At 41.9% G+C, this 13,083-nt stretch overlaps 1 protein-coding gene across 1 annotated transcript in view; it reads right to left on the reverse strand.

The window, feature by feature from the left end:
• Positions 1 to 6,954: 6,954 nt before the first annotated feature.
• GATB (glutamyl-tRNA amidotransferase subunit B) overlaps positions 6,955 to 13,083 on the reverse strand; it is an 81,241-nt gene continuing 75,112 nt past the window's right edge. The window contains exon 13 of the mRNA XM_063460098.1: positions 6,955 to 7,177. Within this exon, the coding sequence (XP_063316168.1) occupies positions 7,049 to 7,177 (129 nt within the window). The 3' untranslated portion in view covers positions 6,955 to 7,048. The remainder of the gene's footprint in view (positions 7,178 to 13,083) is intronic.

Consider the following 13,083-nt stretch of genomic DNA (forward strand, 5'->3'; position numbering starts at 1 on the left):
ATGTTCGCGACATCACTATGCAGGAGATATGAAATTCTAAATAAAACAGAATTTAAATAAAGGAAGTACAAACATTAGAATTCTCTTTACAAGAAGTATTTAGGAAGGCTGTGCAAGTCACATGCAGAGAGGTGAGACACGGGCTGCATACACAAATACACAAAGTGATTTAATTCCTAAACGGCGGAGAATTGAGCAATGAGACTGCAGGGTCACGATCTATACACCAAAATTGCTCCATTAAGCTAAAGTTGTTGTGTTGACTGTAGTTTCCCTTTAAGTGAACCTATACATTTGAAGTTTTTTCCCTTTAAAGAGAAAGTGTTATTATAGAAAGAAAAAAGAAAAGGTGACCAAACACACAGCAAAAAAAGGCCTCAGCCATGAAATCAGACTTTTGAAAATAATTCTCAGTCAAGGGTTAAAGTTTAAAAATACATTATTTTCAATACTTCCACAGTTCTGGTTAGTTAAATAGAACATAAATACATAATATGTAAACATCTATCTGTTTTATTGTAAAATGTATGAAAGTCAAGCACTCTCGTGACAGTGACAAAATCAATGACAAAGTAAATAAAATATTGCCTGCACTATGCCAAATGCCTACACACATTTAAAAACGGGAAGTTTTTAAATGGCACCCCAATGCCTGTTTACCAATTTACCATACTCCTACAAACACACACTCTGCATTATATACACACACACTAATACAAACACACACTCTGCATTATATACACACACACTCATACAAACACACACTCTGCATTATATACACACACACTCATACAAACACACACTCTGCATTCATTATATACACACACATTCTGCATTCATTATATACACACACTACACAAACACACACACACTGTAAATACATATTCAATTAATGCAATTTTATTGGGATCTAATTTTATTTAGAAATTTACCAGTAGCTGCGGCATTTCCCACCCTAGGCTTATACTCGAGTCAATACGTTTTCCCATTTTTTTGTGGTAAAATTAGGGGCCTCGGCTTATGTTCGGGTCAACTTATACTCGAGTATATACGGTAGGTATGTTTCAATTGATGGACTCTTGTACTTTTAAATTACAAGATTGCTTATTGTCACTCTGTGCAAGGAGAGGCTATCATGTAGTTCACTATAAATATTTATAGATATATGAAAGAACAAGAATGGATTATGTTTATATACTAGAAAATTTTATGTAGCTCTTACTGAATTTATCCAGATTTTAAAGGAGTTGGCTGTTATGTTTTTGCAGTCTATCAGAGCTTTATGCAGCCAGTGGGAGAGAGTGACATTCAGACTGCACTTGAGAGATGTATATTGTGCTGGTGTGATAAAATGTGTAAATACAAATGTTTATAAAATGATCAAAGCAAGAATACTTTCCAGTGTAGCTGTCAGGCCACAGCAAACAAATGAACTAAAATGTGGCACACGCTATGTTATGCAAAAACATCTGAAAAGGAAAGCATTTTTACAGTTCTCCAAACTATAAGTTACTAGTCATTACAGCTATTTAGATTTTAAATACTATTATAAGTGGATCAATATATGTATGGGTATATAGCTATGCCAAAATTTGGAGAAATACAAATAATTTCCTCCACAGACATACTAATTTAGAAGATCTCCATAAGTCAAAAATTCTCAAACTCAGGCCAGAATAGCCAAGCTAGAGAAATAACTAACATCTGCATTTCCCTTGTCAACAACTCACAGTTTATTTAATAGACTCCAACAAAATGGACATGCAGACTTGTTCGGTTTGCACTGGAGTCTGCTTAATAGTAAAGTTTCTCACATTGCTAACACACTACAACAAGTCCAGATTCCTTAACCAGAAGTGTGTTCCAAGACTGGACAGAAGAAAACACCTTGCTACAATCACAAAAGGAAAAGGATGAAGAGATTTTAAAAAAGGGGGCAGGGATAAAAAAAAAAAAGTGTCATTAGGACAAAAACCAAGAGGTAAAAGATGAAAACAGAAGGAGAAATGGGAAGGGAGATGGAGAAGAGATGCAGTTGGGGAAAGAGGAAAGAAACCGATGTGGGATGATGGAGAGACCATAAAAATGCAGTTAGAATTACATTCCTGTAACACACAAACACATACCTGCATTCACATACAATACACATTAATATACACACTGATATTACATTTGCCGATACATCGCATAAATCAGCACACATGCAGATAAACCTCCCAATAATACATAATATATTGAATCATATATATATATATATATATGAGAGGATATGAAAAGATGATTTTGAGATGAAAGAACATGATGTGTCATCGTGATTTGAAACATGGAATTACATGGCATATATAATGAGGATGAAATATGTAATCACATGTTACAATATGGGATCATGAGATGGAACATCAAACTGAGACAAACACCAAGAGAGAGCAGGGAAGAGAAAATCTGAATTAGGCAGAACATAGGAGTTGAGAGAGATTTAAAAAAAAAAAAATAATAATAATAATAATAATAAAAAAAGAAATAAAAAAAAAAGACAGCGGGCAAGTTTAATAGCAGTATGTTAATAGTCAGCATCACTTCTCATGTCAGTGGGTGGGATTGGGAAGTGATTTAGTAAACCGTGAAATATGCTGAATTGACAACTGAACTTCAAACATTAGGCCCTCCCATCTAATTTATATAATCTTTCAATTCTTACTCACCTGCATTTTTGCCCTTTCTAATTTGTTTCAAATGTGCTAATTTATACAGTGTTTTTCATTAACCTTTTTTAGAATGGGGATTGGGGTTTGCCAGGGAAGATTTTGCTGAACGTTTGCTTGAACATCTAGCTATTAACGTAATCATTAGAATATTGCACTTCTTTCCCAACTGCCATTACTTAAGCCACATAAATCTACACATTTTTCTCCCAATGCTTTCTAACATTTTCCTCTTTTTTTTTTGACTTTGGAATGGTAATATAGCACGGCTGACTGGATATGCAAATGTATGGTTATACAAAATTAAAACAGTGGAGAGGAATTTAATTTACATTCAACTCGCTACTGGTCATCTGAAAATATTTCAAAATGTTTTCTAAATTAGAGCATTTTTCTAAGGAGTGTTTTTCTACCAGTTTAAAGTTGCCTAAGCTGTAAAGATTGACGAGTTTAAAAAGCCACTCTGGAATAAATTTCAAAATGTATAGATTATATGCCTGAGATATTTTCCTTTAAAAAGTTTATTTACTAAAGTGAGAATTAAAAGTTAATTTCAAATTTGGCCACGGCAGCTGAAGTGAAAGCATTGATTTTTTTTTCCAGTTTTGCCATTTTGGCTTTAGATTTGAAATTCGCTTTGAGTTCTCACTTTAGTAAATTAACCTGTAAATATTGCATTTAAAGAGACACTCGGAAGTGAAGGAGTGCCATTGTAATTCATTATAGACATAATGTATACATTTAAATTAAAGGGATGCTGAGCTCCAAAACAAGATTAGCTTAATGAATAAGTTTTGATGTATAGGTAATGCCCCATGCAGACTCAATGCTCAATTCTCTGCCACCGAGGAAAGAAATCCATTTGTAAACGTACACCTAGCCATACCTTCCCTTGCTGTGACTCACAAAGCCTCTGTACATTATTCCTTTATAACACTATGTTTAATGTAGACTTTCTTAACTTCTGCTCTGTTAATAGCATGCAACAACTTCCTGAATGTGATTAAAGATGAACAGAATAGGATATAAGAGCTTCTAAGTAAACACACTGTGCAGTAAGCTCTTCAACATGAAACCTTCCCCCCGCCTCTCCCCAGAGACTCGGAGTCACTGCCAGGGGAAGTGACATAACACCTAAATGGCAGATAATTGAGCAGTGAGACTGTATGGCACTAAATATATACCGATATATGCTTCATTAAGCTAAATTTGTCTTAATGCTTTGAGAGTCCATTTAACAAAAACAAAGATATTCACATTTGAAGTTCCTACTTTACAGCATCTGCCCAGACCAAAAACTTAGTTCAATCGGCATGTCCCTATTGTTTTCAGTGTAGCTGAGCATATCTCTTAAACCTTACCTTTATGCATATATTTAGTTATGCATATATGCATATATTTAGTATATCTGTTCATCTTCTAGATCTTCTAGATCAGGGGTCCTCAAGCTTTTTAAACAGGGGCTCAGTTCACGGTCCCTCAGACACTGTTGGGGGCCGGACTATAAAAAAAAATGAACAAATTCCTATGCACACTGCCCGGTCGCGCTATTGCACGGCTGCAGCGCTGACCGGGCCCATGAAGATATAGGGCCCATCTGGTGGCCCTGAGTGCTTGGGCTGGGTTCAGGACCCTGGTGGGCTGGATTCGGCCCGTGGGCCGTAGTTTGAGGACCCTTGTTCTAGATCAAGCATGTCAAACTCGCGTCCCACATTTAATATTTTTTTCATTCACGAGTTTGCCATGCTTACTAAAGCAGAATAGACACCTGCTCGCCCCACATTGCAGGTGCCTGCTCTGCCAAAATTACCCGGCCGGGGAGGAGAGGTCCCTGGTGGCAGCGAGGGAGCTCAGTCGTTTGTGCCCTCTGCAGTGATGCCGGGTGTTGGAATATGACATCATTCCGGCACCCGGCATCACTAAACTGTGCGCGAGGGAGCAGGAAGACTGAGCTCCCGAGAGAAGATCAGGGAGAGGCCCCAAACCAGCTCCCAAAGGTAGGGAGCAATAAATAAAATTATGTGAGTGTGTCTGTCACTGAGTGTGTGTGTGTTTGTTAGTGTGTGTGTGTGTCTGTCACTGTGTGTTGGTCAGTGTTGCGATGGCCATGGCTGGACAGTGGAGGACCTGGAGGCGCACGGAGGCGTGCAACGCCACGTCAACGTGCTCCACCTTCACAGATTTTCAAGGAGTAGCAGGAGGATCCGTTTGGCACAGGATGCGGACGGTGCTATTGGGGGTATACCAGAGGCTGGACTCTGGAGTCGCATACTGGCAGCCGCAATGTGAATGGAGTCTGCTTGTTGGCTAATATTGGTTTTTTTCAAAACAAGGGCTGGAGTTTAGTAGAGGGCGTTTCTGGGATTTAGCATAGACGGGGTAACTGGAATTTAGTACAGACAGAGGGGGGCTGATCGAACTGGGATTTAGTACAGGGGGGGGGGCTGGAATTTAGTACAGAGAAAGGGACTGGGATTTAGTACAGAGGGGGACGACTGGGATTTAGTACAGAGGGGGACGACTGGGATTTAGTACAGAGGGGGACGACTGGGATTTAGTACAGAGGGGGACGACTGGGGTTTAGTACAGAGGGGGACGACTGGGATTTAGTACAGAGGGGGACGACTGGGATTTAGTACACAGGGGGACGACTGGGATTTAGTACACAGGGGGATGACTGGGATTTAGTACACAGGGGGATGACTGGGATTTAGTACAGAGGGGAGGGGGGGCTGGGATTTAGTACAGAGGGGGGGTCTGAGGTTTAGTAGAGGGGGATGCTGTTTTTTTTATACTGTACTTTTCAAAACAAACCTACGTTTCTATGAAAATTTAAGATTTTGTTTTTTTTGTGGCCCACATATACTTAAACCTTGCTTATGTGGCCCGTTCTAGCCTTTGAGTTTGACATGCTTGTTCTGCACCACCAACTTACGGACAGCTCCACTCAGTTTTGTTAGTAGAGTTGCAAGACATAATTCTGGCTCAGGTTCTCAGTGCAATCTTCACAGCTTATTGTTAGAGGAGGTGGGAAATTTGACATCATGCAAGCTCAACTACCGTATATACTCGCGTATAAGCCGAGTTTTTCAGCACATTTCAGCTTATACTCTAGTCAATTGTCTGTATTATGGCAATTTACATTGCCATAATACAGACAAGGGCCTGTCAGCTCCCTCCTCCTCCGCGCAGGTCCGTTCAGCACCTCTGTCAGCTCCCAGTGTAAGTCTTGCGAGAGCCGTGGGGTCATAGTGCAGCTCTCGCGAGACTTACAGTGTAAGCTGACAGAGGTGCTGAACGGACCGGCGCGGAGGAGAAGGGAGCTGACAGGAGCTGCAGGAGAGGTAAGCGCTCTCTGCCAGCTCCCCCCCCACCCCCCCCCCCCCACTGAACTGCCAATGCCACTGGACCACCAGGGAGTGAGAGCCCCCCCACCTGCCATGTATCAAGCAGGAAGGGGGGACAAAAAATAATAATATAATAAATAAATAAAATATTAAAAATAATAATAAAATAATATTAAAAAAAGTAATATAACAACAAAAAATATTACAATTATATTAAAAAAATAATAAAATTGCCCACCCCCTACCAAGGCTCTGCATCACACACACACACTGCACTCATATACACACACTGCATTCATACACACACACACTGCACTCATACACACACTGCATTCATTATATACACACCCTGTAAATAAAAATTCAATTAACATAATTTTTTTAGGATCTAATTTTATTTAGAAATTTACCAGTAGCTGCTGCATTTCCCACCCTAGTCTTGTACTCGAGTCTATACGTTTTCCCAGTTTTTTGGGGTAAAATTAGGGGCCTCGGCTTATATACGGGTCGGCTTATACTCGAGTATATACAGTAAGTGAAAATATTAACGTTATGGATTCAAAAGAAGGATTTTGGAGTTTATGGACAAGCAAGTTCATTTGGACAGATGTTCTGTCTTATAAAATGTACTTTCCAAGAACTTGTTTTTCTTGTGTGCATATCTACAAAATAAGAGCAGCCTTGTTTGTGCTTATGTCTGATATTGCGTTTACTTTTACATGAACATTCAGTTTTAAAATGTTTGTTTTTCTCTGCCCAACAAAAATATAGTATGTGCATAACCCTACTTACTGGTTGACTATGTAAAAAATTATTAGTGTGTGAAAGATTACATAAGTATGTGTGGTTGGATGAAAAAGAAAAAAAAAAAAAAATTACAACAATGTAACAAGGAAGCAGATGCATACTTCGTTAATAATTTAATGTTCAATATGAAAATTATATACACTATTGAAATGGTATAATATTACATCACCAATTTAATTAAAAGGATGAAAGTTATGATAAAACCTTCTCTTCAAGTATTTTCTTTACAAGTACTGGATCCGCCTTTCCTTTTGTAGTTTTTTGGACAAGGCCAATAAGTTTGTTCATAATTTTCAGGTTTCCTTGTCTTATGGCAGCGACCTGTAACAAGTGTCACGACTAATGTTAGACAAAGAAAGAAAAATAAGTAATGTATATAGATTTAAAAACATAGATATGTAGTTTAGAGACAATATATTTGCAGTTTTCAATCACGGTGAGCTGGCATCCAATTCTAAACATAAATTTGTTAAATAAAACGTTGGAATATAAAGATTACATTCTAGAACAGTGTTACCCAACCCAGAGAAACTGTGCCTATAGTTAAGGGAGGGTATCCTCCATTTCCACTTGTGTACCATCAGTCTGAGGTCCAATCAAATGCTTCACATGTGCGCACTCTAATTCAGGGTGTGATTGGAGTGGACAAATGGAAAGTTTTTTTCACAGATGTGACAATTTTTATTGAGTTTTGTTTGGTACAGAAAAGAAAAGGAGAGTTTAAAGGGGGTGAGAAGGTTGCATTACATCAGTGACATTCTTAGTCTTGATCCAACAACAATAGCTTGGAAAACGTCATACATTCCTTATGTCATATCAATGCAGGAGGAGACTATATTTAAAAGAAGAAAAACTACAACAACATGAGGACAGTGTTAAATTAGAGGGGCAAAGGTTTAAAAAGAATTTCAGGAATAGCCTTCCAGCTGAAGTGTTAGAGGTTAAGACAGTGAGTGAGTTTAATCATGAGTGTGATAGGCATAAGGCTATCCTAGACTTAAGATAAGGCCAGGGACTAATTAAAAGTATTTTGAAAATTGGGCAGACTAGATGGGCCGAATGGTTCTTATCTGCCGTTACATTCTATGTTTCTGTTTAATTGGATAATTGTAATTTTACCACATGACAGGAGGCTTCATATTTGCATATCTTTCTTTACTGAAAACTCCAGCAGCATAGAAACAGTAACAACCAATCAGAGAAAAGATATGGTGCCCATAAAAGGCCCTGTCTATGACATCACTTCCTCTTTCTTTGCTGCTGCAGCCAAGATCAGGTCAGAGTATTTTGCCTCTCTGGCAATTGCTTACTATACTTTGTTGTTTAATGGACTTTGTTTGTTTCACTGTACATTGATTTATTTTTCGATTGCCCCTACCTTGGTCCCCTTATCCCTGTCCCTGTATTCTGTGACTTTATGCTTATGCCCCCCTGTTAGTTCCCACTTTTCTGCCGTTACCCGCGAGCACAACGGCTCTCAGTGCTGCGTGCGCCACGCGGGCCGGCCCCTTCTAATTTCGTGGGGGCCTGTATGGGGACGGGTGGAGGGAGACTGGGGTCAGCGGTTATTTCGTGTATCTAATTCCCTTTGTTTCGTGCCGCGCGAGCGACCGCGGCGCACCTTCACGCGGGCGGCGGCCATCTTGGATCTCGCGGCTCGCGAGATACCGGACGGCCGCCTTCCCCGCTCGCTCGGCGGATGGGAAACTCACCCGACCGCCGGGCTCCACATCTGTATACCCTCCCTAGTGTACACTAAGGGAGTGAATTAGAAAATTATAGTTATTTTGTTCCATGTTTTTCCCCCTGTGGGGATTTGCCTCAGTGCCTGCCAACTGTTCTGCCTCAATTACAATGCACGCATGCATTTAAAGAGACAAACTAATTATTTTCAACACAATGCAATGTCTGGCTTAATTAACCATTCACCTACCACTGATTAAAGCTAATAAAACGAAATCTGTTAAATCAGAGATTACAACTTCCCCCTTTACGTGTCATACATTTGCCTCTCTTTGTATATCATGTTAGTGCAGTATTTTGACATCTATATGATTGCGTTTGATAATTTACTATGAAGTTACCCACATGACAGGTGTGCTATGGGAGAGGACATGCAGGATATGACATATTGTATGGTGGCTCAGGGGTTACAGGCTTGCACTGGGAATTTTCCTCCATGAGTTCAACTCCCCTGTACAGCAAGAGTTCAATCTGCTGTGGAATTACACACTGGCTAGAGCATCATGTGTGCTGATTTTTCTTTAACATTCCCCTGTTGCGATTTTTTTGCCACAATGCCTGCCAACAGTGTCTGCCAAACAAATACTTACAGGCAGGCATTAAAGGAGACACAATGTTTTCCTATACCCCAGGATCTTTATGTCTTTGTACCTTACTCAGGGTCACTCTATATTACTATACCCTATCCAGGGTCATACTATATTACTACACCCTATCCAGGGTCATTCTATATTACTATTCCCTACAGGAATCACCCGATCACCGCGCCCTGCATCTGGATTAACCCCTTCAGGGGTTCCCCTCTCTGGGCACATTCATTTATTGATACAATTATACATTTTATTCTCAGGGATATATCTCTCATGGTGCTTTACACTGGATGACTATATGTTATTATTGTGAAGCCATACAACATCACAGTTGTTATACAAAACATATACTGTACCTATTACAATATCAACTATATCACTGTACCCCACAAGGGCATTTTGTATTACTGTACCCTACAAAGGGCATATTATATTATATTATTGTACCCTACAAAGGGTCATATTATATTACTGTACCTGACGGTGCAAATTTATGTGGGTGTCCTCTGGGTATTTTTCATGGCACACCACCTGGGGTGACCCCCCAGATATGCATGCAAGGTCATTCATAGACCATTACGTTGATGTGGGTGTCCTCTGGTATTTTTCATGGCACACCACCCGGGGTGACCCCCCAGATATGCACGCACGGTCATTCATAGACCATTACGTTGATGTGGGTGTCCTCTGGATTACCACGGCACGCCACCCGGGGTGAACCCCGATGAAATGCACGAAGTCCTATGCCTCAACGTTATCACTGATTACTGCATACATATATGGATGTTTTAACACTGCCTGGCAGTTCTACGTTAAAGCAACAGTACCACCTTGCTGGATACGATTTGCAGACAGGATCATGAGTGAACTGAGTGTATTGCGGAGTACCCTTCACAGGGATACATATCTGTACATTTACCGTACCTGGCGTACATATTGAACGTGGGTGTCCTCTGAGTAGATTCTCATGGCACACCGCCTGGGGTGACCCCCAGACATGCATGCAATGCTTGTAAAGTGCAAACAATTATAATGTGGGTGTCCTCTGGGCTTACCATGGCACACCACCTGGTATGACCCCAGTCGAATACACGTGGGCCCTGTTGCTGCAGACTTTATGGAAACAGGTCCCACGGGTTTCTATAATAAGCCTGTATAGTTACATCCGTGCATACAGCTCTGGCGTGCATTTATGGTGAACCCGGACCAGCACTACCGGTCAATCGTGCCTACGCCACAGCTCCCAATAGCCGGATTAATTTAATGGAGGTGACCCCTCTACAATTGACACGAATATTTCATACACTCCGACAATCTGATGCAGGCGATTCAAGCCGCTTTACCTGGGTGATCCCCAGTGCTACCAGGAGTCTAGCACCCCTACGTGCGGACCCTCAAACTCTACTCCCACTGACGGGTCATGAAGAACACTCTCAACCCCCTAGGACTTCTGGGCATTGGTAAACGACGCAGTAGCGGCCTTGGTGGAGAAGGTTTTCTTGTTATGAGCTCTGCCCCAAACTGCTTGCTGGAGACCTCAGCAACAAGGTAGCGTGGCCGAGCGGTCTAAGGCGCTGGTTTTAGGCTCCAGTCTCTCTGGAGGCGTGGGTTCGAATCCCAGCCCCACGCGCCTTCATGTAAAAACGGCAAGAGAAGGGCTCCAACCCCCCTGCCACTAGGGTCTAAGGCAAGTCGCCCATGGAACAGACCAAGTAGACGGAACACCGGGAATTTGTGACCCGGTCCACCACAATCTTCCGACAAAGAAGACTACTATCCACCATGCACGTTGTACAATAATAGATCACTCACACGAAGACAACTCGCCTTCTGAGGAAGTGGAATGTAAGAACGACTAATATTCAGCCCTGAAGCACAAGCTCTACTATTTGACAGCGGGAACTTACCCACCACACTAACTTTAGTCCAAACCTCGCTGAAGCAAATCCTCCACACCCCTTTGGGGAAAGGTGTTTTGGGAAGACTGGTTGGTAGCGGAACCGAACCACCAACCGCTTCATCTACTAGTGAGCCATCCTATCATCAAGGGAACGTGGTATATCCTACGTGGTATACAAACGCTTCAGGATAGAGAAAATCAACCTTCTACTAGACCTCCTGAATGATAACGACTGGTTTACACATCTGGACCCCGAGGACACATACTTGTCAATATCCGCTACCCTATACTACCTAATTTTCCTCCGATCCCAGTGATGAGGACTAACACAGCAGTTTACGACTCCGTGGTACCCACAAAGCTACTGAAGACGGTGAGGGCTCACATCCGCGAATTTGGACGTGCGATGTCTCGGGTACCTGGAAGACTTGCTGACCCTCTGCGAATCCAGGCTACGTTTGCAGTCAAAGTGGCGTTCACGTTCTGGACTCCATGGTTTTTTTTTTGGTAGTACGCAGACTAATTGCTCCCCCATCTGTGTCGGGTCAGTTCCTCGTTTCGACATCGGCTTGGAGAACTACGTTCCGCGTCGGTCCCCGACAAGATAACCCCTATACGGATGGATGTCGGACACGCTCTAAGGTTGGATACAATTAATCTCAGAATACTCACCGGATGGTGGGATCCCTCTCCTCCTCTCCTCTTCCATACAATCGAGATTCCCTGGCCCACTACACTACGGGACCATACGACTGCTGGCTAGATACATACACGCCGGTCACTCATGCGACCACTGGATCCCACTGTCGGCAGAAGTGAGGATGGAATTTCGATGGTGACTACTTCACTTGCAAACTTGGATCGGCAATCGATCTTTGACTCTTCCTCTGGATACGTAGTGGCGGATGAACCCATGCAAACGGACCCAACCGCTCTCCACAATGGCAAGGGTGCTTTGATACACACACACACACACTGGTTATCGCTCATACTCATGACACCCCTCGGACAATGCCAACCGTGATTTCCCGGATCGCCTGGGGACATCTCGCGAAGACCCTCTACCACTCCCTACCTTCCCTATGCTTTTGACGGGACCTCAGGGGAAGCCCACTCCTTTGTCAGGGAAGGATGACTGGCACTAGTGGACTGGACGATTTCAGGGCCTCCTGAAATGTCCACGACCTATTGCATCAACTAAGACTGAATGGTTTTCTCTATGACACCAGATGGGATTACCTTTACCATATCGAGACGAACTAAGTCCAGTTCATCTTCGGTGTCATACCCATACTTTGTGTCAGACACCAAACTAGGTGTGGTCGGAACGCTAATGGAGTATACCGAAATCATTCCCCCTTCGTATTCATGCAACGGGTCTACTCCTGACTTCTTACGTGGAACCTCATGGAGAGGTGCCTACCGCTACACTGGCCAGATGGAGCCGCTGGCTATTGCATCTGGCGGGCGTCAAACCTTTTTTGGAGCCCACTCGGTCAAGGGAGCGGTGGCCCCACAAGTTCTTTTCGGCCGACGCTTCCCTAACCGACACTACACGATGCGAAGTTTGAGCGCGAGAGGGTACGTTTAGAATGCTCTATTTCAGCAAACATCTCATACTTCCTTCACACTGGTCAATTCTAAGCTTTAAAAATGCAAATATGAAGCCTCCTGTCATGTGGTAAAATTGAAGATTATACTAGCTTTAGTGTACTAATAATCTTAATTTTAGTAATGACAGGAGGCGAATATTTCCCACCCTATAGGATCCCTCCCATGTTTTTCTTGTGTTGAACAGATTATGCCCTCTATGTTCAGGAAGGTAAGTACGTTATGGTTGTATGTTTGCTACTTAGATATGTGGCTTGAGAGACTTGTATAGGTTGAATAATTAGACATGTACCTTGAATTATGTTGTATTTATAGATTCTTAAATATCATTGCTTTAGAATTAATATATATGGATATGTTACTCATTCTAGTATCCATTGGTA

The sequence above is a fragment of the Pelobates fuscus genome, chromosome 6 (genome assembly GCF_036172605.1).
Source record: "Pelobates fuscus isolate aPelFus1 chromosome 6, aPelFus1.pri, whole genome shotgun sequence".
NCBI classification, from domain to species: Eukaryota; Metazoa; Chordata; class Amphibia; order Anura; family Pelobatidae; genus Pelobates; species Pelobates fuscus.